The sequence below is a fragment of the Truncatella angustata genome (assembly GCF_020726525.1).
Source record: "Truncatella angustata strain MPI-SDFR-AT-0073 chromosome Unknown BKA67scaffold_2, whole genome shotgun sequence".
NCBI lineage: Eukaryota > Fungi > Ascomycota > Sordariomycetes > Amphisphaeriales > Sporocadaceae > Truncatella > Truncatella angustata.
In genome coordinates this window covers 7737594-7764997 of record NW_025763382.1, presented here as the reverse complement: position 1 = coordinate 7764997, position 27404 = coordinate 7737594, and the positions used below count along the sequence as shown (strand labels likewise).

Sequence of the window (27404 nt, the reverse complement as noted above, 5' to 3'; positions counted from 1 at the left end):
ATATGGTTAGTTTTTTTGTGGATCAGACCATCAGCGTGGAAGTCCGGGCCGATCAATAGTTGCGCTTACTTTGGTTTGGTCGTCAGCACAGGCTTTTCGCACCTAAAACGATTCAACGTCACTCACTTCCTTACTTCTTTCCCTCGCCACAAGACAGAGCAAGTAATGCATCGTGTTCGTCATGCCGGCAGCCCAGGTCCTGAATCCAACACTTGTTCCTCCGCAGCTTTATGAGGTCAAACGCTGTCTACTCTTAAGGCCTTGGGCTACGACCCACAGACCATGGTTGAGCGTGGAGTTCTGTGGGCTGAGACTAGGACCCATTTGGCCATATCACGCAGTCCCGATATACGCAATTCTTGGGGACATGCTTCCATTGCGTTATGGAGAGCTACGATGATTTCTTTAGCGGATTAAAGTATAAGGACATGATTAACGCTAAGACTGTGATCCCTGCGGTTCAAAAACGTGACTTGGATATTCATAAGCAGGCCAAATATCTCAATTCAGTGGGTACCGGCTCAATATCGCTCTGGGGTCCATTGATCCCCAACTAAGCTCAGTATTAGCTCATTGTGGCGTATCACAGAGCTGACACGCAATCATGGTGCAATGTCCCCTTTTTCCTTGAACAGTAAGCCACTGTCTCCGAATTTGAAGACTCGGTGACCTACGTGGACGTCCGGATGAGCCGGCCAATCGACATTCGCACTCTCGGCGGCGGATGGCCCAGGCTGTTTGAAGGTATCACGAAAAGTTCCGAACGTTCAGCTGCTCCCAAAGAGAAATGAGATAGCGAACATTCCAAGGCCAAATTGTGTAGCCATAAAGTAGTCATCCCACACGAAGAGCTCCCAGCGCCATATCGACAGGCCGATGAGAATTCCGGTGACACAGTCAACGGAGTCCTACGCTTCAGAGAGTCGGTCTGCGAGCCAGTCGGCCTTGGCCATCAAAGAGTCTAAACGTATCGGCAGTATGAAGGGTGGGATCAAGAGCTTACAGAAGTATACGTACAGCTCGTCGTCTGAAGCTGATATTCTTGATGCCAAATAGTTTGACACCGGTATTCTAGGTTATTCGTTAGCTCAAGCCCTTCTCCCTCAGAGTAAGGTCCCTGATCTTGAACATCTTGGCCAGAAGCTCTTGTTTGGCGACAAGGATTATCTACCAACCTTCGTGCAACAAGATCAAACCAACATGCTTCTCAACCAGGGAGCGGATTGTTTCATTGTTGGCATCAGACGTGTATTCTCCATGCACCACCGCATCTTATTACTCCAACCATAACGGCACGACCACTGTTTTACGAAGTAGTGTCGCGGAAGAGCAGTGAAATACATATATAGAAGACAAGTAAAGAGAGCTGTAAATTGTGAATCATGATGGTGATGTCAAAGCCGTAAAATGTTCAACAAGAAGCGTGGCGTGCAAATACAAAGGGCCATGTTGGACCTGGACGTCACCGGGCTCGGACCTGGCGGGAAGCTTTGCGAGATCAATGTATTTTGTGGAGTTCACATGTAGACCAACTACTCACGATGTACCAAGTCTATAACTGTTGGTATCCGGTTCTACCTTGTCCATACACAGACGCCCTCCAGATACGATGAGATTAGAATTCTTGCTAACATCCTTGCGGTTTCGAATTATGCTATTAATTTATCGCCGAGGCCCCGTGCGCAAGCTTTTGTGCAAACCAAATTTCGTTACATTGTCGCTAAATTAAACTTGCTGGTAAGACATCAGCTGATATACTTGGCCTTGTTGCAAGACATTCGTACGCTGTTTTCAGCCCTGGAAACCATTTTGGCCTTCGGATCGCAGAATCATTTCTGCGACCAGAATAGCGTAAATGAGAAAGGCGAGGGACGCAATAACCACCTATGCAGAGTGATCAGTCTCAATCACAGAATAGAACGGTGGTAGTTCGTCAGGGCGCATTACGTTAATCATGAAAATGTACTGAAAACAGTCGTGGGCGATCAAAAGGAGAATGGTTTTCGATCAGTGCCTATATCGACAATCTAGAATGTAACGAATGGGCATTGCATAGAAACTTTCAACGCCTATGTCGCTGCCATAGTTTATGTCAAATCGGTCTGGTAAAACTGCAGTGGCCGCAATTAACTTGTGTTTGCATTCAGCTACAGTGCGATCCAGCCCACCGGATTGGTGACGAGTCTGTTGGGAAAGGCTGAGGAACATAGAGAAACCAGTTTTGTGCTCGGTAAAAAGTCTACCGGATATGAGCCCAGAATAAACGAAACCTGAACCTGAACCACCTTTTTCTGATATTGGCCCCGACTGTGACAGATCAGAGTTCGCTTAACAAAATCAGTCCTATCGGAGAGCGCCTTTCATCCCGGACGAATCAAGCAGTTATACAAACCGATTTCGTTGGCCATGGACATTGACCTATAAGAATCCCGCTCGACCCCCGACATTTTGGGAGCGACAATACCACCGCTCTCGCCATTTTATTTCATTTTTAAATCATCAGCCCTCGACGTTATACCCGGCCCAGAACAATTCTCACGACCCACTCGAAATATATGATGCATGATTTGATTCGTAGGCGAGATGGGATCCATGTTCGCTGTAGTGTTTGCTACCTTATCTCCACTATTCTTAGTCCAAATGGTCCGAATTTCCCGGTCGATGCTGCAGGTAGCGCTGCACCCTGCACTGTTGCCCCTGCTCGCATCTCACGTTGCACAGGTAGGTGCTGATGTTGAAGTCTTGCATCCCCTGGGGAATGGATTCGCTTGTGCTTCAATTCTCGCATTTTGTTTGTAGCAGTGGTATTCAAAATTTTCTCGCATGTCAATCGAGGCATTGTTGCCGAATCCAGTCCTGGAATTCGAATCTTCGTGATGGCAAAATCCGTTCAAAAAAGCTTCCGGGCTGAGAAATATGCACCAAAATGAGACAACCGCCGAAGTCGATCGCAACTCGACATCGGGGCCTAACGGGCCTTCCCCTGAGAATCAAACACGAACATGGAGGTTTTCTCTTTCGCGCAGTTGTTCTACTTCTCATTAACACATTTGGCTGTTTGGGAGGTATGTGCATGTAAGTCTGAAACGATGCGACGATACGGCATTCGCTAATTCAGGAAATAAATACAGGGTTTGTGCTATACAATGGCGGTCTGAACACTTTATGTTCAGTCTAAATCATCGTGTTCTTTGGCGCATGCACCCAAGCTGCATCGTTAGCAGAGATGGCCAGTATACAGCCTGTTGCCGGGGCTCAGTACCATTGGACATACCACCTTACTCCCAGCATCAGGCGCTCTGTAACGTGGATCCAAGGATGGTCAACATGGTTTGGCCATGTGTGATGGGCGTCATTACTTTGTAAGGTCATGATACCGATTAAGTGTGTGTATTGATCCTCAATAGAGTGTTGTTGAGTTGTGAAGTTTCTCAGCTATTCTGAGGGATTCCTGAAGGCTATTTATCAAGGGTTGACTGTGCACCTCAGGCATCTACCTAACTGGTGGCCCTAGGCAACCATCAATGTGTCCCTTCTTGCCGGAATCGCAAACGTCACAATTCTGCTGCTTGAAGCTATGATCCAACTTAACTTTGAGAATTATGTCCCTAGGGATTGGCACACGTCGGTCTTGGTGATTGCCATGTAGCTTTTAATGGGAGTTATCAACATGTGTGCCTTTTGGATTATCCCTTGGGTTGAGTTGATCACGGGCGTGCTGCATGTTTGTCTGTTCGTTATCTTCGTCGTCGTCGTGATTACACTCGGCAGCAGGCACAGCAGAGTTCGTGTTCCTTACTAATGTCACCTCTTCAGGTTGGGATACCGTTTTTGTTACCTGGAACCCAGGCATGTTGACATGCGTTGGGAGCTTCACGAGCTTTGACAGTGCTATTCACATGGCTGAGGAGGCGCGCTCTGCCAAATCTGCCGTGCCTAAAGCCATGTTCTTGTCTATCGTCGTGAATGGTGTCTTTGCATTCGCCATGGTGCTCGTCATCTTATTCACCTCACTATGGGGTCCATCGAAGATTCGCTGGCCTCGTCGACCCCTATTGTCACTATCCTGTTGGGCATGACCGGTTCTACGGCCGCCACTACATCGATGGCCACTGTTTTGTTCATTACTTGGCTCAACTGTGACCTGGCCTCAATCGCTTCGCTCTCGCGTCTGACATGGGCTTGGGCACGAGATGGTGGGCTCGGTCGATACTTTGCATACGTAAGAGCTTGGAAATGATGCTGAGCGATTGCTCACCTTTTCAGGTCCGCCCTAAGTGCCGTGTCCCGCTTCTTGCTGTCATCCTAACAGTATTCCTGATTTGCTCGTTGTGCCTGCTTAATCAGCAGCGAAAGTTACATCGCCTTCGGAGCTATTACAGCTCTAGGTTCCATGGCACTATCCATCAGTTACGCCATTGCCGTATCAAGCGTGCTATATGCGCGGTGGTCATCGGCAGGCCTGCAACTCGGGGAATGGAACTTGGGTCGCTGGGGAGCTTGTATCCATTCTTTGGCCTTGATTTACACGCTTCATGTTATTGTTTTCCTCCCGTTCCCATCAACCCTTCCTTTTATCGCTGCAAACACGAATCATTCTGGACCCATCAGGGTGTTCGTATTCACCGTCGCTGTCGGGCTGTGGTTTGTCAGAGCAAAAGAGCACTGGGAAGGACCTAATCTTACAATTCTGGACTTTGTCATCGCCAAGTCTTGAGGAATTTTCGCGGCTACCACGACTCCAATGCAGTTACGGATTATTCGCGTCCAGTAGGCTTCACCCCCCTCAGAGAGACGATTGCGACGTGGGGGCGGCGGCTGCTCACCCGCCAACAGCAAGAGAGCGTTATAGCGGACGCAGGTGCTATAAGTGCGCGCTAAACAGACTAGTTACGGAACAAACTGCATAACAACAGCGCTCTACTATTTACGAAAGAAAGCAGCGTAGGACAAATGCAACTGTCGGTGTTGCTGTCTTGCTTGCAGTCTGTGTTATATATATGCGTCCGTTTAGTATTTTGAAGTGCCACACACTGCGCTGCAGCTCGTCATACCGCAGTTGATATTTATTTATTCATTTTGGTTACACGCGCTATAACTATTGAAGCCCCGGTGGGATACATGTTTATGTAGAAGGGAAACCCCGTACCTAAGCCAGATCCAGGGAGGAAATTGCCTCTTCCTCTCGTACTCCATAACACAGTGATAAAAAGCTTATCTACAATGTCCTGTTCCACTGTTCCAGTCTCGAGTATGCAAGAGAATGCATCGCTTACAATGAGACCGGGCTCAACTGCAAAAATGATGTGCAACTAATATGCGCAAGCCCATACGACTGGGTTTGTGCAGCGTATGTCGTCATATTTCCTTATCACGTGCATGCCACCCCCATTTCGGAAAAATGAACATGAACTGAGACGTCAGATCATTTGACAAATGTCAAGTATAGGGCGTTCCACTGGAACGTTCCCGGCACTGCCGCCTGCGAGGCGCAGTATTTTAGAGGCACGAACGCTCTGGCGTGTTCCTACCGCCTGTCAGTCCCTCGCTATCGTACCTCCATCACCAAGTCTACAACGATAGCTCTGCAATATCACGATCCTCTCTCAATCTCCTCTTGTCTTTCAATACAACTTACAATGTCGCCAGTCAAGCCTTTCAGGGTTGATATTCCCCAGGAGCGCCTCGATCGCCTCAAGCAGAAGCTCGCTACCACGGACTTCCCCACCGATATAGAGGGGTCCGGCTGGGAGTATGGCGCCCCTCTTGCTGACGTGAAGCGCTTGGCGACGTACTGGCAGAACGAGTTCGACTGGCGCAAGGCCGAGGCCGAATTGAACAAGATGCCTCAGTTCACCACCAGGATCGAGCTCCAAGGTTTTGACCCGATTGACCTGCACTTCGTCCACGCCAAGAGCCCAAACCCGGGCGCCATCCCGCTGCTGTTCTGCCACGGATGGCCCGGAAGCTACGACGAGATTGAGAAGATGCTCCCGCTGCTGCTGGACGGCGGCAAGGACCATCCATCCTTTGATGTGGTAGCCCCGTCCATGCCCAACTATGGCTTCTCGTCCCGGGTCAGACAGCCTGGCTTTGGCACCCGCGCAACGGCGGAAGTCTTCCAGAAGCTCATGGTCAACGTGCTAGGCTACCACGAGTATGTGACACAGGGAGGCGATGTCGGGTACGCCGTGACGAGATACCTGGGCTTTCTGTACCCCCAGAACTGCAAGGCCAGCCACTACAACTTTCCCTTTCCAAAGGAGCCCGCCGACGACCACTTTCCGGAGCTGGCCAAGATCTACCGCGAGACGGAGAGGACGGAAGCGGAGAAGGAGGGCTTCGAACGTTCCAGATGGTTCCGGGAGGAAGGTAGAGGGTACTACGGCGAGCATTCGACCAAGCCGCAGACGCTTGGTTACAGCCTGACCGACTCGCCTGTTGGACTCCTAGCTTGGATCTATGAGAAGCTGCACGACTGGACCGACGACTATCCCTGGACCGAGTACGAGGTCTGCAAGTGGATAAGCATCTACTGGTTCAGCACGCCTGGGCCCTTGCCGTCGCTCTGGGTATACTACGACAGCGTGCACACTTCAGATAAGACTAGACAGGAGATCGGATCCATGTACTTGAAGGACGTCAAGATTGGCTGCACCAAGTTTCCGAAAGAGCTGATCGTCCTGCCTGCCTTGTGGAACAAGACTCTGGGCGATCTAGTCTTGAACAAGGAATACGACAGTGGTGGTCACTTTGCAGCTTTTGAGCGCCCTAAGGAGCTTGCCAGCGACATCAGGGAGATGTTCGGCAGGGATGGTGGAGCTCATGGTGTCGTGAAGGGCAGGTCAGGATTTGCCTAGGGTGGCGACCAATTTGACAGCGCACGTGCAAGCTTCAGTTGGCTGATCATTAATTAAATATCTAATGCCTCGAAGTAATCGAGATGGGTATCTACTTTCGTTTCAATATCGTCATGTCATGGCTGGCGGCCCGTTGTTTCGAGGACGTTCTACCAGTCAGTCGCTGAAAGTGCCTGCTTGACGCATCACGTACAGCCCCGCTCTTCTATACACACCATAGCCTCTATATACTTTTCCAACCTCAGCAGTCAAGGGCGTTGAGGTCAGGGCTCGTTCCACATCGTCTTGTGACTTATCGGTTTTAGGGGATACTCGTCGCTGGTTGGAGAGGCCAACTCCCTGTTTTCTTGATATGTATTTGACCGGCCATTTCCTGACAGGTCAACAGCCTTCGACTGGCTTTTACTCCGGCTCCGAGATCGACTTCCGGCCCAGCTCATAGATTTGAAAGTCTCAATTGACGGTATAAGCTTGCCGAACCAAGGGCGCAGCGGAGGCAGGGAGCCACAAACGATGATGCAGGTGAGCTCGATCATGGACCATACGATAGTGTCGACATTATCGACTGTGATTGTCAGTTGCGCCGCTCATTCTTTGCCATTTGATGAGGACTCACAGGTACTGTCGAATGATTGGGCAAATTGCACCAAGTATTTGAGTCGAACGAGACTCGTGACCGTCGCACTGATACCGTTAGCATTTCTGCTCCCCAATCCGATCGCCAGCAACCTACAATGAAGCCAACGCAAACATCAGTCCAACACCAATCCGCTTCCGACCGCTGATCTGCAATTTTCGGAGTTCGGGGATCGGCAGCACAATCAGCACCACATCCTCCACGACGGAGAGAATGGCCCCGCTGTAGCCGATGGCATTGACGTTCAGGCAACTTCCCGTGACGAACCGGTTCCAGATGGCCTCCACGGGGGTGCACTGGAAGGCAATGACAAAGGTAAACACCGTGAGCGACACGCAGCAATAAGCCAGACAGCTATAGCACGCGAACTTGAACCACCTGGCCGTGAACACCCGCATGTACAAGAGGAGGATCGAGGCCTTGGCGATCAGCTTGATCCAGGTGTAGAAGATCTCAACTGTGTAGAAGATCTGCAGTAGTCGTGATGCCCTCGTGACCGGGACGTCCCAAAAGTGTCGTCCGAATCCCAGCTCGGCGCTCGCCAATTCCATGCCCGCACCGCCCAGTAGGATGATCGTGGCGAAGATGGCTGTCCAGTCGTCGCTCCACAGCCTTCCCGTCATTTGGAAGCGCGCAATGCATCGTGCCACAACGACGACTGATGACAGCACCAGCGCAACGATGGCCACCGTCCGTACGTCATTGACCCGTGATTCTTTTGGATAAGCGGCGCACATCGACATGAGCAGAGTGCCGGCGGTAACTTGATCGCTGAACCGGCACGACGATTGCACACAGGTCGATAAGCCGGACATCAACGTGTTGTTCGTGCAGATACAGTCTTCGACCAGTTTGACATCCGTTGTGGGACAGCCTCCGCCGAACACGCCCTCCAAGACGCATGGAAGCTGAGACGTATTGTTAGCCAGCTTTCCTTGGGTCGCAACGGCTAAATCATTTCTGTCGCAATTCACTTACAGCACATGAGGGGACATCGGAAATCATCTCATTGACAGATTGAGCGCCTGCGCTGACCGCCATCAAGGCGGCGGAGACAAAAGCGAAGCCTATAGTCCACCGCATCTTGTTGACTGCCCTGGTAATATGAAGTCGCAGAAGTCCACATCTCGTCGACAGGGTACCGAAGAGGGGCTGGAGGGATATTCATATGTCCCCAGCGAGTCAGACTGCCCAGGTCTGATCATCTTCAGCTCTGACCTCCAGGTGTCTCGCAACCCCACATCACCATTTGATCTCCCAACGCGGCAGCCACGATACGGACATTGAGCCCTCGAAAGAATTAGCCGTCCCCTGTCCCGGCGGGCTCGGATGGGTTACATCGTATCATGGAGCGCCTTAGGCTTCAAAGTGCTTGCCCGGTTTGGATGGTGCGCCGATGTGTGCTGAACCACCCCAGAATTTAATCAAGGTTTCGATCGTCTAAACTTAAACCGAGTTTTTCCCACGTGGGAGCGCCGGTCTGCGTTAAAATAATTGTGAAACGGGGTCACGGGTAAGTCAGTGAACGGCGGGACGCTCCGGGGCTTGTGGCGGCCGCGCTGTTGCGCTTTTGCGAGTACATGCATAGTAGTTACCGATACTTCTGAGCCTGCATCCATCGGAAAAGTGAATGTCAGAACGCCGCTACGGTCGTCGATCGAGTGTGAAGAATCTTGCCAGAAAAACGCTGACGGCCAGCCACGCACAAGTTGGTCCTGGAACGCCAACCGAGGAAGAGCAGGCCGACCTTGCGACGATCTCGAAGAGTGCGGGCGGGCTGATGCTTGGTGATTTTGTGATTTTCCTGCTAGCCGAGCGAGCCAAACCGTTAGAGGGCAACGCTGCGTGGTCCCGGCCCCTAGGCCTGCCTACATAGTAGCCGATTCGTCTCAGCATCCCGGTAGCGCTCAGACACCAGATAAGCTAAGTGCGGTGACAGGCGGTCCGAGCGCATTGCTTTGGCATGCTCGTTGCATTTTCGGTGACTGTCCCAAATGGACAGATTCAATGGTTCCAGCCATTTGGGCATCACACGAGTCGGCAGGTGACGGCAGTACCAATGCCTGGCCGGTCGTGGAAATGACAGCATGCGTGTGTGCTCTGTGCCAGCCTCAGTCCCATCACAGTCCACTGCCGAGGCTTATGGAGGATTTCTCAGCGGCCTTGAGGTAGTTATAACTTACCAAGTGGGTCAATAGTGCCTGTGGCTTTTGCGGTGATTGACGGAATCCACGATAAGACCGGGCATGCCCCTAGCAGAAGCTTAGAAACTCTTGAAACATATTCGCCCTCGCTGGGTGTCTTTGACTTGAGATTGCTAATTTGCATTTCTTTTCAAATAGGACTAATGTTATTGCATCTTGATGGGTGAAAACCACCATGAGCATGATTATATACACGGCAAACTGGCGCAGCCTGAGCGGGAGCCTCGCTTACTTTACTATTCTGCACTGGCAAACAACTTCTGCTCCCACATTAAAGTCGTCGCAAATTGATCAATATGAGACATAATATGCTTTTAACAGAACTATTTATTGTCTTCAAGTTATATTATCTACAAAAGATGGTAATACCGTTTTCAAAAAGGTCGCAGAAGAAAAAATGCCAGAGTGTCCAGCGCACTACTTTTTCGTTCCTCGGAAAGGTTCCCGGTAAACCTGGAACGCTGAATCAGTTGAGCTGCGGTTGACTGTTTCGATGGGTCACACCCGAAAATACGCCTGGCGATATCACTTCGTAGTTGAACACACTTTTCCGCGGTCGTAACAAACAACATCTGCGCTATGATTACCGGGTGTCTTCAGCATCAGAGTAGAACGTTCGCTCCGTGGCTAGCTGCACTTCGATGGGATGGGTCATTGTATCGCCTCGTGTGAATTCTATTGTGCTTTCCGCCAGATCGTCCAACCTACAGGCCATCATCGGAAAGCTTTCCAAGCCTTTGGGGCTCTCCAGCATTGTGGAGTCGGGGCCTGGGCTTCCACGTGCACACTTGATCTCCGTAGCACAACCTCTCGAACGTTTGCCTATGTATGACTGGCAAGGGGCTAGTATTGTGTCTGGAGGCTCGGAAAACTCGAGACAGGGCTGTCTCCAAAGGGCAAGGTCCCACGCGAGTTCAGGATAGTGCAGGCGAGCGCCCATACATCGCTTCCAAATTCTCAACAGTCTAGGCCACATAAAGCAATCTCCGGTACCCGATACTACCGCGTGATGTTGAGATGGATGAGAGGCTGTGATGCCTCCAATGCTTCTCCAAAGTCAACAATACCTATTTCATCGCGTACGGTGATTTAGTCAGTGTCCCATTCTCCTCATTTCAGACATATTCTGCTATATGTAACCCATGGTCCCCGCCCGAGTACCTATTGACAGGTGCAGCATATGGACTGCCCCTCAACAACAGAACTAGCTCATCTGCTGACAAGTTACTCCTCTCGCTTAGCCAAAACAGCATATTAGAAAACTGAGAACTGTATGCATGTACGTCCGTGGTCATTAGTAGTGGTACGAGCAGACGTACGTGACGATCATTTGGTCCATCGACGAAAGAATGACGCTTCGGAAACAAGTGCATAGTTGTCAGCAGCAACCTGTAAGGTTATATCGCCTACGTCCCAGCCTAGGTAGTCTCGTTCACTGTCTAGTCTCTGTTTTGGTAACACACATCATCAATTGCGATCTTGAACCTACTGACCAGCAGCAATTACTAATGGTACGGAGGCAATCACCCCAACTCCGGCCTGGAGCAAGTCAGCACAGCACGCACATATGGTAAGATCAGGTTGAGTCTGTCATGCGTAACCTCTCGTCGATAGCGTCGACCCTAATACCGGCCGACTGATAAAAGCACTGGCGGTAGATATTAACTTCGACGACTCGAGTAGCAGGAATGAGGAGGTTCACGTGAGAATATGGACTGAAGAACTTTCCAATGCAGAGGAAATTCACGACGACGTTATTACTACTCGCCATGGGGAGCGTATGTTTTTACCGCCGCTCGTGATGTCGCTAGGAGTCTCTGGTCGGGGAGCTACATGTTGAGTCGACTGCCCATTGACTAGAGGAGTGATCTCCGACACCTCTGCTAGGGTCTGACGTTTATTTGTGTCCTCTTTTATTATAAAAGAGCTTGAGTAAATCTTGTTTTAGATATCTTGGTATCATAGGATTGTGGGGTAACTATCAAGAGGAGAACCACGTACGAGTACAAAACCACATATGAAAAGGATTTGTGCCGAGCTTGACTAACCTCGCTGAGTGACAGCTAACGACGGCCGGCGGTTAAGATCAAGTCGGTGGATGTCAGCGACACCGCGTGCATCCAATCGGGTCCGAATCAGGTCTGCTAATAATATATGCAAGTTCTGCAACCTAAGAGACCTCCAAATCAGAACTAAACATTGACAAAGCCTAGCTGTATATGTGGAGCTCCACCCAAGTTTCAAAATATAAAGTTTCAGTCGTAGGGAGTTACAAAATAATGTATAGTATGTTCTATATTATCCATTGAACTCTAAAAAATGGCTGGATGACTGTACAAGACCAGAATGATATTTTGTAGCGAAACACTACCATACCCTGGAGCAGCCCTGCATTAGAAGTCTCTGAGCAGGAAGTCCGGGTCGGCAGCTCTACACCACTTTTGAACTGATGAGTGTCATCTTCCTGGCGACCCATGACTTTGAGAAAAATACCTATATTCGGGACAACAGATCTTCTCGTGCTCTGAAGTTTGTGATGGCGTTGAGACCCGTACCGTATCGTAGACTCCAGTGGATGAACAGGGGCAACCTACTCATTTTATTCATTGGTTTGAAAAAGAATAGCGCAGTGGAGGTTATGCACTTATGTATCTTCCAAGATCAAGCACTTCGGCGTCATAGTCAGTTTAACACTTGATAAATGAGGTAGAAATACTAAAACACAGGCAAGGCGGTGGCTAGTGGAAGTATCCTCGAAGAAACCTCGAAACAAAGATCACATTATATCGCAACCCGTTGGAGTCGGCCTAACGTAGAGTACCAGCGCATTATCTGTTTGACCGGGATAGATCTATTCTTTCTTTCATCGGTCAATTCTTCGAAAAGGTGGCGCGGGCCATCTTTTCATTCACATCTACAACTGCTTCAACTTCTTCGCCAGCTGTGTCTGCGACAGCCAATTTCATATGGATGCTCTTCCACTCCAGGGTCGTCATACGGAGAAGGGTAAGGCATGCCAGAATCAACCCAATCTGGAACACCTTCGGCAAAACGTCATTATAAGTCACAAGAACCTGGCCTCTTTGACCCGCCGGCAGCAAGTCGAGCAGCGACGAAACACCGCTCGAAGTGATCATGCTTGGACCAAATACAGGCATGCCAAAAAGGTCGATGCACAAGCCGATTAACTAATACGCTTTCTCTGACAAAGCTGAAAACTGTAGATTCTAGAAATTGAGCAAAGACCTTCATCTGTGCCGACCTGGAGAGTTGTGAGCAGTCCGACTCCTATGGACATGACACAATGGTCGACAATCGCGAAGAGCGTGTAGATCCAATCTTCTGGGTTCGAATGACAAAGATAATCAACGACACACACTCACAGGCAGTAATTTAATTCCCGATCCTGTGGGAGAGATGCCATCTATTGACTAAACTAGGTAGAGAGGTACTTTGCTGTTGGTAGTACAGTTGCAAAGTGACCTTCTTGTAGGGAACGGGTTGCACACCACCATAGCATATTGATGACCCACAGCTTGCAATGACGCTTCACTGCCTGAATATCCTGAACGGAATTGTTGCTATCTGGAGGGCTGCAAACCTGAATAGCGACTAAGGCAATCACCATTGCTCCTGCGAGAGTCAATTATGCAATGATGCGTTCATCCCTCCACTACTGATCCTTGAGTCCGCCACGAAGATGATAGGGTTGTTCTAAAACGACTCACAAGCATCATCTGGCCGCCTCCACTGAAGCGCTAACAGCAGGCAGACCACACAGGGCTCTGGAGATATAGCACTGAGAGTATACAAACTCGACAGCTTTTCCGTCCACGTCAACTTTGCTTTGTCCCCGTGGGGCACTGTCAGAAAAATGACCATAACAACGATGATTATCATACCGGCGGGGCGTTGATGTAGAAGCACCACCATCATGGTATATTCGACGTCAAAACCAACGACCACATAGCGCTTGTTGCTCCGCAAGGACTACACACAGGCAGGAATGAGCCAGTGGTTTCACCATTCATCGACAAGTCGTTCCGGCCTACAGATTGACTTGTAATTTCGCCCCGCACCTACTGCTCCATGTTGGAGAGAGAAATAGCTGAGTTCGAGGCCGTTTGTTAGACATCCAATTGCACTCGTGGGGTGGGCGGCCAGAGACAAGTGGTCTAACGCTAGAACCAGCAGCTGCGTGATTGCAGACTATAGATTACGTGCTATGAAGTGAGAAACTGCTGGTCCTTACCATACACAGGTAGTGGCTCAGGTATGTGGCTTGGTATCTTTATCTGAGAAACTGAGACGCGGAAGAAGAATGTCATCAAGAGTATTCGTAAGACTACATTTCCTGTATCGGGTCTTCTGCTTTCTGTAGGTGAGTCATCTCAACAGCTGCTTCCACGAATCTATCACGATACAACTGCTCAGATTCCATTCCTACACGTTTACATCGGCCGTGTGCATGTGTCCACACAGTATGGCTGCTTCATATTGCGTCTACAGCCTCGAAGCTGATAGTCGTTTACATATACTTGGCGTTTCTGCCTTCTGCAGGCTTCAATCATGCCTGGGCGACTGCATAATATGGTTCAAATCGACGAACGGGCCACTACAGCCTCCTTGTGTATAACTGGGCAGTTATGAGCAGAACAGTAGTCTATCAAGCAACCAAAATGAACGGATCAATAGAACTCATGCTATGACAGGGTTCACATCCGATAGCGGACTCTGGGGGCTGTGTTGAAGGTGGCGGTGACCTAGTGGGTAAATATATACAAAGCAAGAACTAGTCACATCATTGAGTCAAGCCACATCTGTCAACAAGACTAGACGAGTCTAGGGTCAACTTATCAAGTGCCTCAGTAGAAGAGGAGCACAACAATGTAAGTACGACATTCAGGCACGTACACTACGACCTAGCTGCAACGACACCTTGTCTCCTTTTGCCGTTTTAGGTTAGCGCTTTGCTCCCCACGTTGTTTTCAGACTACTTCGTATAACCGTATTTTGGGCCGCACAGCCTAGCGCAGGTACCTGTAAGGTGCATCTGGACATGATCGGAGCGTAGCGCGTAGCGGCTGTAGGCCATGGTAGTACTACGGGATTCGTCCCATATTACGGCATGTTGCAAATCCAGTTATACTATCACGGGCCCAACTAAGTCAACCAGGGCAGCGACATAGCCAAAGCCGGCTACCTGTTCCAACAATGCCCCGCAACTTGGTAAAGATTGATGAAATACGGGGCTGTTCCATTTGGTGGTTCTGTTTGCTGATGTCTTGAATCATGAGTACGAAATACGGCAATACGCAGACGTGGGTCTGGACGTACTTTGGAATTGCTCCGGATCATGTGCTTGACCTTCCCAGACACATATGTGATCTTCGCGATTATTCCTCGATTAAAAATGTTTTAATGTTTCATTCACTTTCAACTATTATCCAACTTTCATACGATCATTTCCTGCCCGCAATGGTCAGTAACAGAACGACCCGGTTGGCGCTAGCCGCCTTACAGGCGGCGAGTGGCACAGCTTCTGCCCTTGCCAACACCACTATCATTAGTAACACGACTACAAACTCATGCTCGGGCAAAACTTTCTCGTTCCCCCAGAACCAGTTGCTCGGCACATCTGTTCTCGATATCACCGCGGTTCCCGTATTTAATTACACAGCCGTTTCTCTCGCTCCCGGAACTAGTGACGGTGGCTCTTACACCGTCAGTTTCTGCAACGTGACGGTTACCTACACGCACCCGGGATGGAACGATACGATTCATGCTACAGTCTGGTTACCCGCAAAGGAATTATGGAACGGCAGACTGGAAGCGCTGGGCGGCGGAGGTTATAGCGGTAGCTTTGGTGAGCTGTACACCACGCAAGCTGTCGCCCAAGGCTACGTATCTGTTGACACGGATGCTGGGCATGTGAAGGGGTCTAGTGTTTCACTGACCCCGGAAACATGGGCCCTTTCCAGCCCTGGCAACGTTAACCTATATCTGCTTGAGGATTGGGGCTCGCGTTCTTTACATGAGATGGCTGTTATTGGAAAAGCCATCACCCAATTTTTCTACGGCACACAGCCGAGTTACTCATACTTCAGCGGCTGTTCAGGTGGTGGTCGACAGGCTCTCATGATCGCGGAGAAATATGCTGACGATTTTGACGGTATACTAGCCGTTGCTCCGGCCATCAACCTTGAAAACTTCATCCCCGCCGGCTACTGGGCCGCGCACGTTATGGATAATCTGGGTTACTATCCGCCGGCTTGCGAAGTCGAAGCTTTCACCCAAGCTGCTATCGATGCATGCGATGAACTGGACGGCGTCCAGGACAGCATTATTTCGATCCCGGAATTGTGCAGCTTCGATCCTCACACGGTCGTCGGCCAGAGCATCAATTGCAGTGGAACCCTGCTACAATTGACCGAGGCAGGCGCCACCGTTGTCGAGGCAGCGTGGACCGGAGCACAGAGTGAGGATGGCAAGCTTGGCTGGTGGGGGCTCAACAAGGACGCTTCGCTGACTAGCTACTACGCTGCCACAACCTGCACGGCTAACTTGACTTGCTCACCGGGCGCCGCGGGGCTCTTCAGCTCCTATCTTACGTACTTCTCGGCGAAGGATCCCGATTATGACCTTACAAACATGACAGACGCCGAGTTCTTCTCCTTTCTGAAGCAATCACAAGATGATTATGACTCTATCATGGCCGCCGCCAACCCAGATCTGTCTGCCTTCCGTGCCGCGGGTGGTAAAATGATCAGCTGGCAAGGTCTTGCCGATGAGGCCATCCCGCCAAACGGAACAGTCGCATATTACCAACAGGTGCTTGGTATGTTCTCAGACGCGCAGTCCTTTATGCGAGTCTTCCTGGCTCCCGGTGTTGGCCACTGCTACGGTGGTCTGGGTGCTATTCCCAACACCGCTTTCGATCAGCTCATCTCCTGGGTGGAGGATGGCGTGGCTCCAGAAACTCTTGCTGCAGTGGACGCAAGCGGCCACCCTCGGGAACTCTGCGCCTGGCCACTGCAACAAGTCTATGTCGGTGGCAATGTTTCCGATTCTACCTCATACAACTGCACCCCTACAACATATCCTTCTTTTGTGGACGAGTACCCCTTCTTCACTACAAACTGAAAGCAGGTATTTTTTTATGGAGTCATAAAGTTCATTTCCTTAATGAAAGGTGTTTTCTTCTTCTTTTGTAAAATAGAAATGTGGACATTTCCTTTCTTTATGTAATATATGTAGAATTGATAGAATTTTCCGTCAATATAAGTCCATTTATGTGCAGGCCTGCCAAATTCTGCATTTCATGCGAACGTCGTTATGGTTTATTATGTTGAAGGGACAGAGTTTACAACACGCTTGTAACAAAGCCATTTACTCTCAATTTGCGGAATGTGATCGATACACCTATGTTGTTCGGTGACTGGTCTTCGATTTTGCTTGCCTGCGTCGGTTTCCTACTTTAGGTGACCCAGGTATACCTTCGATAAAAGAGTAAGCCGAAACCACACTTGATGCTCTGGGTTTGAGTTGTCAAGATCTGTGTATTCTCGAGAAATCGCCGGGGCTCTGCTTCGTGGCGGGTTTGAGCTAGACTAGCCGCTAAAATCAATATTATGAAGCTCCATGTGCTCTATTTCCTTTCAGGCGGGCACTTTCTTCAGACATACTAACAATAATACTGAGAAAGATGACATTCTAATAGCACCATATGCGTGGCCCTCAAACAAATTACCATGCGAGAGTCGAAAAGATAATTCCCCATGCGCGCGGCGCTTGTCAGACAAACGGACTTAGCAGTCCTCGCCAATTAGACCGTAAATGCCGGGTCATACTTTCGCGTGTCATCATACAGATCCGTAGTTAATGTGGTCTAGGCTAGGCTAGGTCCAAGGCGTAAATGCGGGTATTAATACGGTGTGGATCTCGGGCTGCGTATCCAATACGCAAATACGCACAGTACGCCATACGCAGATACGCCAGGCACATATACTAAAGTAACTAAGGTTAGTCAAGTACTAGTTCTCCCAATCCCCATCGATAGTGGGGACAGTGTACATCGTTTACGAAGTGGGAGGGGATTTTGGACAAGACACAGACTGTACGGTAGACTAAATATAACCCGTCATCTCTGGAGTCTGTCGTGACAAAGTGAGGGGTCTTTTCAGCAGATGCCAAGAAGCTGCGCACTACACTGGCTCCCAATTGTCGTTGCGCGTATACAAACCGCAGTTTGAGGCCTCGGAGTCGCACATAGCGTCACGCCACGCAATCGTGATATATAAAGTATAGTTGAAGCTGCCATCGGCGTGCGGCTCTCGTAGAACAGCACAAGACGCTTGTGTTCATCGATTGATTTTGAGAGCCCGACTACGCTCCGCGCGTCGAATTTGATTATACTACCGTGGAGGACCTTGAACACTACAGCCTTCACAAGCCGAAGCTTCAATTCATGAGAAGATTACGCATTAATCGTCACAACGCCATGCATCAAAGACTATGTTGCGATATTGTGCGCCTGCATCACACGGGCACGATCGCTCGTAACCTTGATCAATGTGCCGAAGCATCCATGCTCTCCTCGGGCGCCGCCCACAATGGGTGTTCGTGCTCGTCATGTTCATCCACCTGCTCACAACGAGGCTGCAACACCGATCGCTGCCCACATCCCCCGGCTGACCAGACTTACACTGTCGACCAACTTGGGCTTTTCCAACACATCAGCAGTCAGGCCAACAAATTCCTGATGATGGAAGAAGCGAAGGCTCGGAACATGGTCCAACTGCTCATTAGCAATGCACTTGCATTGCCATATCTCATGGACGAATTGCTTGCAATGGCTGCGCTGCATTTAAGCTCTCTGTCATCGGACTTGGTGGAAAAACTAGGATACCAACGTCAAGCAAGCCTACTGCACAATCGCGCCATCTCGCTTTACGATATGGGGTCTACGGCAGATGCAGGCGGCGACAGTATGGGCAAATTTCTATTCTACTCACTTCGGAGTTTACAAAACCTCTTGGAGATCTCCGAATGTGAACACGATTCATCAAGATGTTTGCACCGGCTTGTCGATTTCCTCCACTTCCACCAGAAAATGCGAGCTCATAAAGACCGAGCGCTGCAGGTTCTTCGAACGACGTCCCTACAGCCGTTGATTCAATCCATAGCCGATGTCGACCCAGATGCCGCCATATCGAGAGGCGGACGTGCGTGTGATGAGTTATCGGCTCGGATAGAGACGGCTGGCCTCGATCCAGCTGCCATGGAATCGTGTCGAGTTGCGATAAAACACCTGCGCTGGGTGTTCGGTGTGCAAGAGACATTTCCCGCAGAGTTTGGCGGCAAAGCACACGTCGTTATGGCCTGGCCACTCTTAATCCCAGAACATTTTGTAGATCTGCTGGATCAGCGTAGGCCGGAGGCGCTTGCAATTGTGGCGCACTATGCGGCCCTGCTGTATAGTTGCAACGACCTGTGGGTCTTTGGCGACAGAGGAAAATGTCTGGTGCAGTCGATTTCTGGTTATCTCCAACCATATTGGAGGGAGTGGCTGTCATGGCCTAACATAATTGTAAACGCTGTTGGGTGGACCGATTCTTGCGACGATAGATTGGTATAGTATATCAAGCAAATATTTTAGTTTTCCCTGAAAAAGATTTAATCTCCTTACTCCGCAGGTCCATGCTGACGAGATGTGTTTTGTTAGAATGTCCGTCTTTGAAACGACGTAGAGTCTCAAAGGTTGTATGTTTCCTTCCCTAGGAAGAAAAGAGCACCGACTATAGTCACAACTGAAAGAGACATTGGCGATCCTTACTACCTTCGTCAAGTAGTCCGCTCATCATGGACGGCTTGTAAACATGCCGACATCACAAAAGATATTATAAATCGCGGTATTGTTATTAATTCAGCCCGAGGGGGTCAGTAAATGCTTGTTCAACCCCCGACAACAAATAGTTGTGATGTGTTCCTTATCGTCTATCGCCCAATGCCTCTTTTGGTGCAACTAGCCAATCATCCCAATAGGGGCCCACATACCTAGAAAGGGACTCTATTATGACTCGACCTGCGCCGCCAAATACCCAAAATTCGCGCTCGTAGTGGAGTAGCATGGCCCAATGGGCAAGGATTATCAATGGCACCGGCTGCCGTTGCTCCACAAGCTCGATGAATTCAACGGAGATCATGACTGGCCAGGCCATGGTTATATGCAAAGGATATGGTTTAAGGAGAGAGGAATGTAAGCTGAACGCCCAGCATAGTGACCGGACAGCCTCGTGGCAGGCATTGTACGGGCCCGGGCCAAGCTTGTCGCGCCAGGCATCGAGAAGGCTCGACAGCCTATCGCACTGACTCGCTGGATTCTCCATTTGGTATACCTGGTCACTGGACTCGATTGAATTGATGCAATGCTGTATTTCACTATTGCGTAGCACATGCCAGCTCTGGTTAGTGATGGCCCGTACACCGTGATGCAGCTTAAGATAATGAATGATCTTGTCTAGAAAGTCGGGAACATCCTCGTACGATGCCACCGCGTCGAAGAGCGTGTGCATGCCAAGCACCGACGAGAACACAAGCAAAGCCATGCAGTTCTCGCTGCGCACTTCCGGCTTTGTCGCGTTGAAGAGCGCTAGAGCGCGGGTTTGGAGCTCGGCTGCCTGATGGGTGTACTTGGTTTTGCCGGCATCATCGTGGGAGACCGTGCTGCAATGAAGCGCAGAAAAGGCCAGCAACTCATACATCAGGTAGGGTGCCGAGATGGCAGATTGGAAGATAGCGTCGTAGCAGAGCTGAGCGTTCTGGGCACCTGTGATTAGAATGGGGTCAGGCGACCTAAGTACTTCGTTTTCAAGGTGATGAAGCAGCATGAGGTGTTGTAGGTTAATCTGTTCTGGGGCAGGAAGAGTTGAGTGGAAGGAAGCACTGCTCCCATCGTTGTCCGAGGTAGTCTCAGAGCGCTGGGGGAGGGCCGGAGGAGAAGCGGCAACGGAAGACACGGATGGTGTCAAGGCTGATGGTGTCAAGGCTGATGGTGTCAAGGCTGACGGCGTCGAAGCTGATGGTGTCAAGGCTGTGGGCGGCGTTGGCAATGAGGATGAAGGATGCACATCGACGACATGGCGGCGGGGTCGCGAGTGTAGAAAGGAACACACCCGATCGGCAGTGGTGCAGTTAATACAAGATGGACGCCTCTCGTCGCACTTGACATGGCGTTGTTTGCATGCTTTACCCGTTTACGTGAGCTTTTCCGACGGGCACGAGATTCGAGAGGGCGCTACACATACCTACGCATCCATTCCGCGATTTTCTATGCGACCGTCGGACTCGCATGTTTGGCTCGGTAGACATTTGAGAATCAGTCTTCCGGGGATGCGTTGCAGCAGCAAGAGCGAGCAAGGTGAATTGCTGCACGTCTCAAGGGCTCCTTGGTTTCGGAAGGCCACAATGCAAATAGACGGAACGATATAAAACAATATAAAAGCACGAAATTGATTGAGACTAACAACCTAACAAAATGAAGAGCCTCTCAAGAGTGGGAGTTGTGTTGCTATCGCCCTGTGATGGTTTGGAGTCCAGGGTCGGCAAATGTTCATGTCGCTGCGGAGTCAGGAAATAATCCAGGGGGGAGAAAGCATTTTAATACACCTGCACCATAGTGTTTCAGACGAAAGGTGGGCCAGTAAAAGGAGGCTCGGTCCTTGCGATAGGGCCTTGGTTAGTACTTGAAGCACCTGCGCAGGGGTATTCCACAGGGCACTAGATAGCCCTGGGGAAGAGCCCACAATTCCAGGGGCACGGATACCAGTTTGGCACTGCCTGTCTGTAGTGCTTATAACCCTTCTCCGTGTCTACCTGTAATATTCCCATCCTTCCACGAGGGTTCAAGACAAATTACAATATTTCCTATAAGAAGGCAAAAGAAAAATTGAAACGCGTCCACGTGCCAAGAACGTATTGGCATTTAGATGCCGTAGGCTTCGACGTCGGGCTTTCCCTCCACAATCCATGTCGGATACCAGAGGTGGTACACGACCATGACCGTTACCATGAGTACCGAGTCGAACACGTATAGTGTCCACTCGTGCTTGAGGGGGTATCCGCTGTTGCCCATGGCGAATTCAACGACACGGAAGAGTGATCGTATCATGATCAGAGAGCTCACAATGAAAAGCATGCGCATACTCTTCTTCCACGGCGCGCCAGCCATGCCAGACTCAGGTGTGGGATTGCGGTTGATGCGCTTCTGGAACACGGTTGCCGTTGCGGCAAAAACTCCGAACATGATGATCTGAATGAGGAGTCCCGCGATCACAATGCCCTCCCCAAGCGACGCGTTCTTGCCGGTGACCATGAGTCCGGCAGCGCCGCCTTGCACAACAAGTGAGAGGACGTCCCCCGTAACAAATGTTCTCGTCAGTTTTCGTGGCTGAATCAGGGAGTGATGGTCGGCCCGGACTCCTCGGATGATGCGTCCTAGGCACATGTAGATGGATGCTGCGAACAGCGTCGGGCCCAGAAGGATGTAGAAATTTTGGACGGCGTAAGGCATAATTTTACCGGTCTTGTTGTGAGCGGAAGCTCGCGCGCAGTAGCCAGCAAACTCGACTAAGATTTTTCCCTTGTCAGTCGAACAGGATCAAGAATAGCACAAGTGATTGACTGGAACGGAACGACTTACAAAAACCCCCAATGACAAGCGGAATGCAAAACCATGTCTTCGTTTTGAACATGCGCCACGAGATCAAGGAGGTCATGACAAGGAATAACAAAAGAAATATGACGGCCGCGGGAACCGAAGGCAAGTAGTTCCAGAGGTAGTAGCCTCCTTTGGTCGTTTCTAAAACTGCCATCTCGGGTAAATGATCAAGAGACAGATATGGTATTGGCGCCACAAGAGAGAAAGATAAGCGTGGGCAAACTAAAATGAAAATAATAATAAATGTATGATGGGTTGTATGAACAGATTCTGGGCAATTTCAACATTTTTATTTCTCAAACGAAGCCAGAAACCGCACGCAACTGGTTGTCTATCTTATCTTTTACGCGAAATAATACGACTAGCCAAGCGGCTCCAATCACAAATGCGGCTGGAGATGGCTAACGTTATGGGAACAACATGCTGCTCAAACAACCTACATAAGATTATGAGGCAGTATGGAGTATGCGTGCACGTGCATATGTGATGGTCCCGCCGTATTGCGCCGTATTCACCCTGCCGTATTGGGGGAGAGGGAGTGGGCCTACCATCAAACGCTAATAGTACGGGCGCGGCAACCCCTGAGACCGCCAAACCGACGCTAGATCACGCCGGACCGATCCAAATGTAGGTGGGTTCGGTTTGCTAGGGCCACAAGCATATCTTCTAGCATTGAGTACTACAACAATGTTGATAAATACAGTATGTATCTGAGCACAGCCTTGTAGGTGCATGTCGTCCAATACAGCACATCATATCCCGGATCGTAGCGAGTCCATTGACTGTCCACTAGCGTGCCTTTGTGCAGGTTCTCTGAGAGATAATAGGTACTCTATCTCTTATAACTGACAAGGTAAGGAGGGGGAAACTTGCTCCTCAACGGTTTTCACATCTCATTGGATTCGGAAGTCTCCGTCTTGCTTCACCACGATACACACCCTCTGGCCCGTCGATCCTTTTTCTGGAATGTGCAAATTAACTCATAATGTCTGGAGATCGTGGTCGCGTCCCTGGTGCGGTACATATGTCTAAGGATATGAGCTACCGCCGGGACATCACCCACTTTTATAGCTCGCTTATAGCAGACGACTTACGCGGTCTCGGAGCAAAGCCATATTGAATTCATATGAAAGACACCACACGGCTCCGATTGGTAAAGATTGAGCTTTCCCATTATATATGCCATTATGCACTTGTCGACCACGACCTAAATAAAACGGACAAAGTCTCTTAGGATGGTTTAGATCTAAAGGACTCAAATGCCGCCAATATAGCTGAGGTCTTAGCTTTTCTATCCACCAAATTCTTTGACCGATACACACCCTCTTCCCTTCGAGCCTGCGCTATGACTTGCCGAGTATGTGAGTGGACCGTGGTCCTAATGCTCTGGTAGATCCCTTGGCCTGGATAAGCAACTATACCTAAAGCCGCTGCACCGTGGTCTGTTAGCCGATAATTTGCATCCCGTGAATCGATGCGAGTATAGGCTGGGTAGCCGGGAGCAGACTGACCTGACGAAACTTTGGTCGTAATGCTGACGAGGCCCTTCCCAACTCCCTTCATCACACCCAGTCCGCCTTCCTTCCTACCACCTACCACTGGTTCCATGCAGAGATCGACTAAGCCATCTGCAATACCAAATACCATATGCTTGCCTGCTTTAGAGAACCCCGACTTCCAGTCTGTCACGTGGCCATAATCCCGGACAGCACCTCCGTAGAACTTCGGAACAGCACGTAATCCTTCCGTTATGGCAAGGGGTACATCAACATATGTTGCTCTAGTGCAATGCCCAACCAGCTTGCTTACTCCCCCGATCGACGCCGATGTTGCCAAACCAATGGCACTCATACAATTCCTTGAATTTGTTGTGTAGGGAATGGGTACGCCTGAAGACCCGACCGAGCTTCTGTTCGTGGAGTGCGGTGGATGGATCTCCGCAGGAAGAGAGCTGTCGGCAGCCGTACTGGCAGCATCAAGTTTGGTACGTGACTTCTGGTAAGCCTGCACTGGCATCTTGACAATGTTCACAGTGTCGCGTACTAGGTCTGCTGACATGGTCATAGCCGCGGACGTCGATGCTGACACCGGGTCCCAGCGACGCGTTTCGATTATTATGGAGTTGGTGTGGTGCCTAGCCAAGACAGAACCAGAATCCGTTCATTAGCTTAAGCGTCTGGCAGATCTAGGACATGACAGATGCCGCGGCAACACTTACGGTTGTAGATTCCTTGGAGAAATCTTAAGCCGGTCGGAAAGGACCTCAGCTGCTAGTCTTGAGATCTTGAGGCGTCCCTTGGGAGTCTCATAAGTCCACGAAGCAGATTCAGTGGGGAGGAGATCGCATCGAAGTTTCTCGTTTGGTAAATTGTTGTGGAAGGACTGCACGGCACTGGCTACGCCCGAATCCATCTTCATTCTCGATGCTAGATCCTGTGCAGCATTCACGGCATCAGGCGTCATACAAAACTTGATTGCCTCCGCAAGCTTTTCAGCCGTCAGCAATTTATGGAATACTGGGCTAGGCCCTGCACCCGCAGCTCCGACCATGTCGCCCCAGAATGGTTGACTATGCCTTGGCGGTCAGGAAACGCTCATTGTGACCGAAGTAGTGTTTTTATTTGCTTGTACTCACTCTCCAAAGAAAGGGACTATGAACGTGGGTCGTCCATTGACAAGGCCACAAGCAGTAGTCCCGGCGCCGCCGTGGTGCACCACAGCTGCAACGTTTTGGAACAACCATTCATGGGGACAATCGCCGAGGTAATTGACATTCTCGTCCTGAAACTGCAGTTGTCCACGACCGCCTAGATCACTCCAGCCCTTGGAGATGATAGCTCGAACGCCAGTGGCCCTTACAGCTTTTAGTATCATAGCGGTAAGCCTGTCGGGTTCGTCGATTACGATGCTACCGAAACCGATGTAGATGGGCGGTGGGCCGTTAGCCAGAAAGTCTGCTAGTTCCGGGTCGGGACTATACTCGGGCGGGCTGCGAAAGAAGAAGCCGCAGACATCTAACAAGTTATGAGCTGATGTCCGCCATGTAGGAGGGAGAATGTCCAAACCAATATAGGAAGGCCAATCTGCCGGCTTAGGAACTAATGCTGGAGACCAGCAGTAGGTAAATGGTATCTCAAGCGTCCTGGCTAGACCTGGACCCTCAGACAGCGGGACGGGCTCCAGGTCAATGCTGGCGCGCCATTCATTAATCACATCTCCAAGCCTATCAAGTTGACGTTAACAATATTTTCCTTCATTTTCAAGCTGCAATAGCGAGTACCATCTTACCCTTGCCATGTCATCCATTCTACGACACTATATGATATGTAGTTGACGATCTCAGGATTAACTGCAGTGTTCTTGGTGACAATACTTGCCAGCGGGTGAGGAAAGGCTCGAGTGTTGCTCCATGGCATGGTGAACATCAGCTGTACAGGGACGCCTAGTGCTTGCGCACAGTGGATGTGGGCAAAGCTGGGAGGGTTTGCAATTATGGCATCGGCAACAAAGGGCGCCGCTGTCGTCGGGTCGGCATCGATACAGGATCTCCAGCAGCCGTCGAGCATCTCGGCCACCATGCTGCGCTTCCGCTGAATGTCGCCGGCCTTGAGCGACTTCATGCTCGGTATGAGGCCTGGATTCTTTACCATGTACGCCATCAGCTCGGCCGGATCGCCGCCGATCGGGTAGAATTCCAGCCCAGAGTCGCGCACGAACTTGTCAAATGTGTTGTGCGTTGCGATGCGTACGCGATGGCCATGTTGCCGCAACTCTTGTCCGAGAGCTACGAACGGCTGGACATCGCCTCGGCTCCCAACGACCTGGATGACAATATTCAAAACCGGAACTTCGGTGCTGGACGCATGTCTTTGCTGGAGTGCATTGATAACTGAAGCCGGGGATGGGGATAGACGCGAGTAGGCTTTTGACTCGGAATCCAAAATGGAACCGTCACCTGGCGGTGGAGGGACGCATTTCGCCAAGGTCTTACAGAGGCTCGAGTCAATGTCAAGAGTGAACCGACCATTGTCTAAACCATATATATTAGAAAGGATGCAACATGCCTTCTAAGAAAGAGATCTTCGTCTCTGGGAGGCATGCCTGTTATGATTGAGTTGTGCGCTAACTGCGCAGTGGACACCTCAGCTTCGTATGGTGGCGGAGCGTCCATGTCCTCTTGCAGTTTACGTGAATGTAGACTATCCATGCTACTATGGAGGGTAAACAACACCTAGATTGATGGTCGGGGTAGAGAGAGAGAAAGAGGGAGAAAAGATTGCGAATAGATAATGCCATTAGTACAAGGCACGGGGAAAGCTGATAAAATCATATTAAGAATGGACTTCATAGTGCACGCCGACGTATCAGCGTATTGGCGTATTGGCGTATCGGCGTATAGGCAATCCGCGCGAGTTTGCATCTAGCTAGACTAATATCTACGGAGCCAAAGGTGCTATAGTAGCTACCGGGCTTGACAGCTCCAACCCTTGCCCGATTCTTTTAAGCTTGGTACCAGCAACCTGCCATGATGAAACGCTCAAGCCCAGCACGGTGGAATTTTCAGGAGTCACACTCGGTTGCAGGGCCGTCCGGTGAGGAGTACCGAAGCGGAACCACGACACGGAGCTTTTGATTGAGTATAAGATGCCGTAAAAATGAAGGCTACCCGAGCGTCGGGATGAGTCAGCAGACCCCCATTGTGCGGCAGTGGGCAGCTTGCGACGCAGCGTCGGTACTATGATTATATATCCGTCAAGAAATGGGCATCTGAGTGGTGCCTCTGAGTCACCTCAAATCAGCCTTAGTGCATGATATTTGCCCCACACTGTCTGTGAGAAACGGTGGACACTTAGAAATATCTAATTACCCGTATGAGAACGCATTTATAGGTACGTTTGCGCAATCCAAGATGTCAAACTTACCTCAAACTTGGCAATGTCGCCTACACCTCTTTCGTCCTAGCCGGTTGGCGGAAAAAAAAACCA

At 50.2% G+C, this 27404-nt stretch overlaps 10 protein-coding genes across 10 annotated transcripts; 5 read left to right on the top strand and 5 right to left on the bottom strand.

The window, feature by feature from the left end:
* Positions 1-121: 121 nt before the first annotated feature.
* On the top strand, positions 122-1075 carry BKA67DRAFT_674774 (uncharacterized protein). The gene is made up of 2 exons (XM_046108767.1): positions 122-509; positions 559-1075. Exons 1-2 carry the CDS (start codon positions 384-386, stop codon positions 667-669), a joined length of 237 nt encoding a protein of 78 aa, XP_045962900.1. The 5' UTR covers positions 122-383; the 3' UTR covers positions 670-1075.
* Positions 1076-3002: 1927 nt separating this feature from the next.
* On the top strand, positions 3003-4921 carry BKA67DRAFT_635765 (uncharacterized protein; the record flags this gene model as incomplete). The annotated part of the gene is made up of 8 exons (XM_046105664.1): positions 3003-3065; positions 3119-3167; positions 3210-3340; positions 3515-3604; positions 3650-3728; positions 3775-3969; positions 4032-4196; positions 4374-4921. 8 exons carry the CDS (start codon positions 3003-3005, stop codon positions 4715-4717), a joined length of 1116 nt encoding a protein of 371 aa, XP_045962899.1. The 3' UTR covers positions 4718-4921.
* Positions 4922-5639: 718 nt separating this feature from the next.
* On the top strand, positions 5640-6860 carry BKA67DRAFT_512774 (Alpha/Beta hydrolase protein; the record flags this gene model as incomplete). The annotated part of the gene is made up of 1 exon (XM_046097503.1): positions 5640-6860. The coding sequence occupies one exon, from the start codon at positions 5640-5642 to the stop codon at positions 6858-6860; it is 1221 nt and encodes a 406-aa protein (XP_045962898.1).
* Positions 6861-7258: 398 nt separating this feature from the next.
* Positions 7259-8426, bottom strand: BKA67DRAFT_501427 (uncharacterized protein; the record flags this gene model as incomplete). The annotated part of the gene is made up of 4 exons (XM_046097087.1): positions 7259-7425; positions 7477-7544; positions 7594-8100; positions 8164-8426. Coding segments are annotated over 4 exons (1005 nt in total), but the record flags the coding sequence as incomplete, so codon positions are not given.
* A 1858-nt stretch (positions 8427-10284) lies between these two features.
* Positions 10285-11074, bottom strand: BKA67DRAFT_533787 (uncharacterized protein; the record flags this gene model as incomplete). The annotated part of the gene is made up of 3 exons (XM_046099760.1): positions 10285-10666; positions 10863-10963; positions 11021-11074. 3 exons carry the CDS (start codon positions 11072-11074, stop codon positions 10285-10287), a joined length of 537 nt encoding a protein of 178 aa, XP_045962896.1.
* Positions 11075-15179: 4105 nt separating this feature from the next.
* Positions 15180-16844, top strand: BKA67DRAFT_620818 (Tannase/feruloyl esterase; the record flags this gene model as incomplete). Its single annotated transcript, XM_046105477.1, has 1 exon — positions 15180-16844. One exon carries the CDS (start codon positions 15180-15182, stop codon positions 16842-16844), a length of 1665 nt encoding a protein of 554 aa, XP_045962895.1.
* A 1444-nt stretch (positions 16845-18288) lies between these two features.
* On the top strand, positions 18289-19338 carry BKA67DRAFT_514549 (uncharacterized protein; the record flags this gene model as incomplete). The annotated part of the gene is made up of 1 exon (XM_046097655.1): positions 18289-19338. One exon carries the CDS (start codon positions 18289-18291, stop codon positions 19336-19338), a length of 1050 nt encoding a protein of 349 aa, XP_045962894.1.
* Positions 19339-19690: 352 nt separating this feature from the next.
* On the bottom strand, positions 19691-21071 carry BKA67DRAFT_512770 (uncharacterized protein; the record flags this gene model as incomplete). Its single annotated transcript, XM_046097502.1, has 3 exons — positions 19691-20645; positions 20718-20946; positions 21008-21071. The coding sequence occupies 3 exons, from the start codon at positions 21069-21071 to the stop codon at positions 19691-19693; spliced, it is 1248 nt and encodes a 415-aa protein (XP_045962893.1).
* Positions 21072-21585: 514 nt separating this feature from the next.
* On the bottom strand, positions 21586-22573 carry BKA67DRAFT_620810 (RTA1 like protein-domain-containing protein; the record flags this gene model as incomplete). Its single annotated transcript, XM_046105476.1, has 2 exons — positions 21586-22328; positions 22402-22573. 2 exons carry the CDS (start codon positions 22571-22573, stop codon positions 21685-21687), a joined length of 816 nt encoding a protein of 271 aa, XP_045962892.1. The 3' UTR covers positions 21586-21684.
* A 1076-nt stretch (positions 22574-23649) lies between these two features.
* Positions 23650-26626, bottom strand: BKA67DRAFT_591502 (uncharacterized protein; the record flags this gene model as incomplete). Its single annotated transcript, XM_046104727.1, has 8 exons — positions 23650-23849; positions 23931-24553; positions 24638-24988; positions 25055-25433; positions 25485-25642; positions 25708-26266; positions 26375-26415; positions 26547-26626. 8 exons carry the CDS (start codon positions 26624-26626, stop codon positions 23650-23652), a joined length of 2391 nt encoding a protein of 796 aa, XP_045962891.1.
* Between the last annotated feature and the right edge of the window lie 778 nt (positions 26627-27404).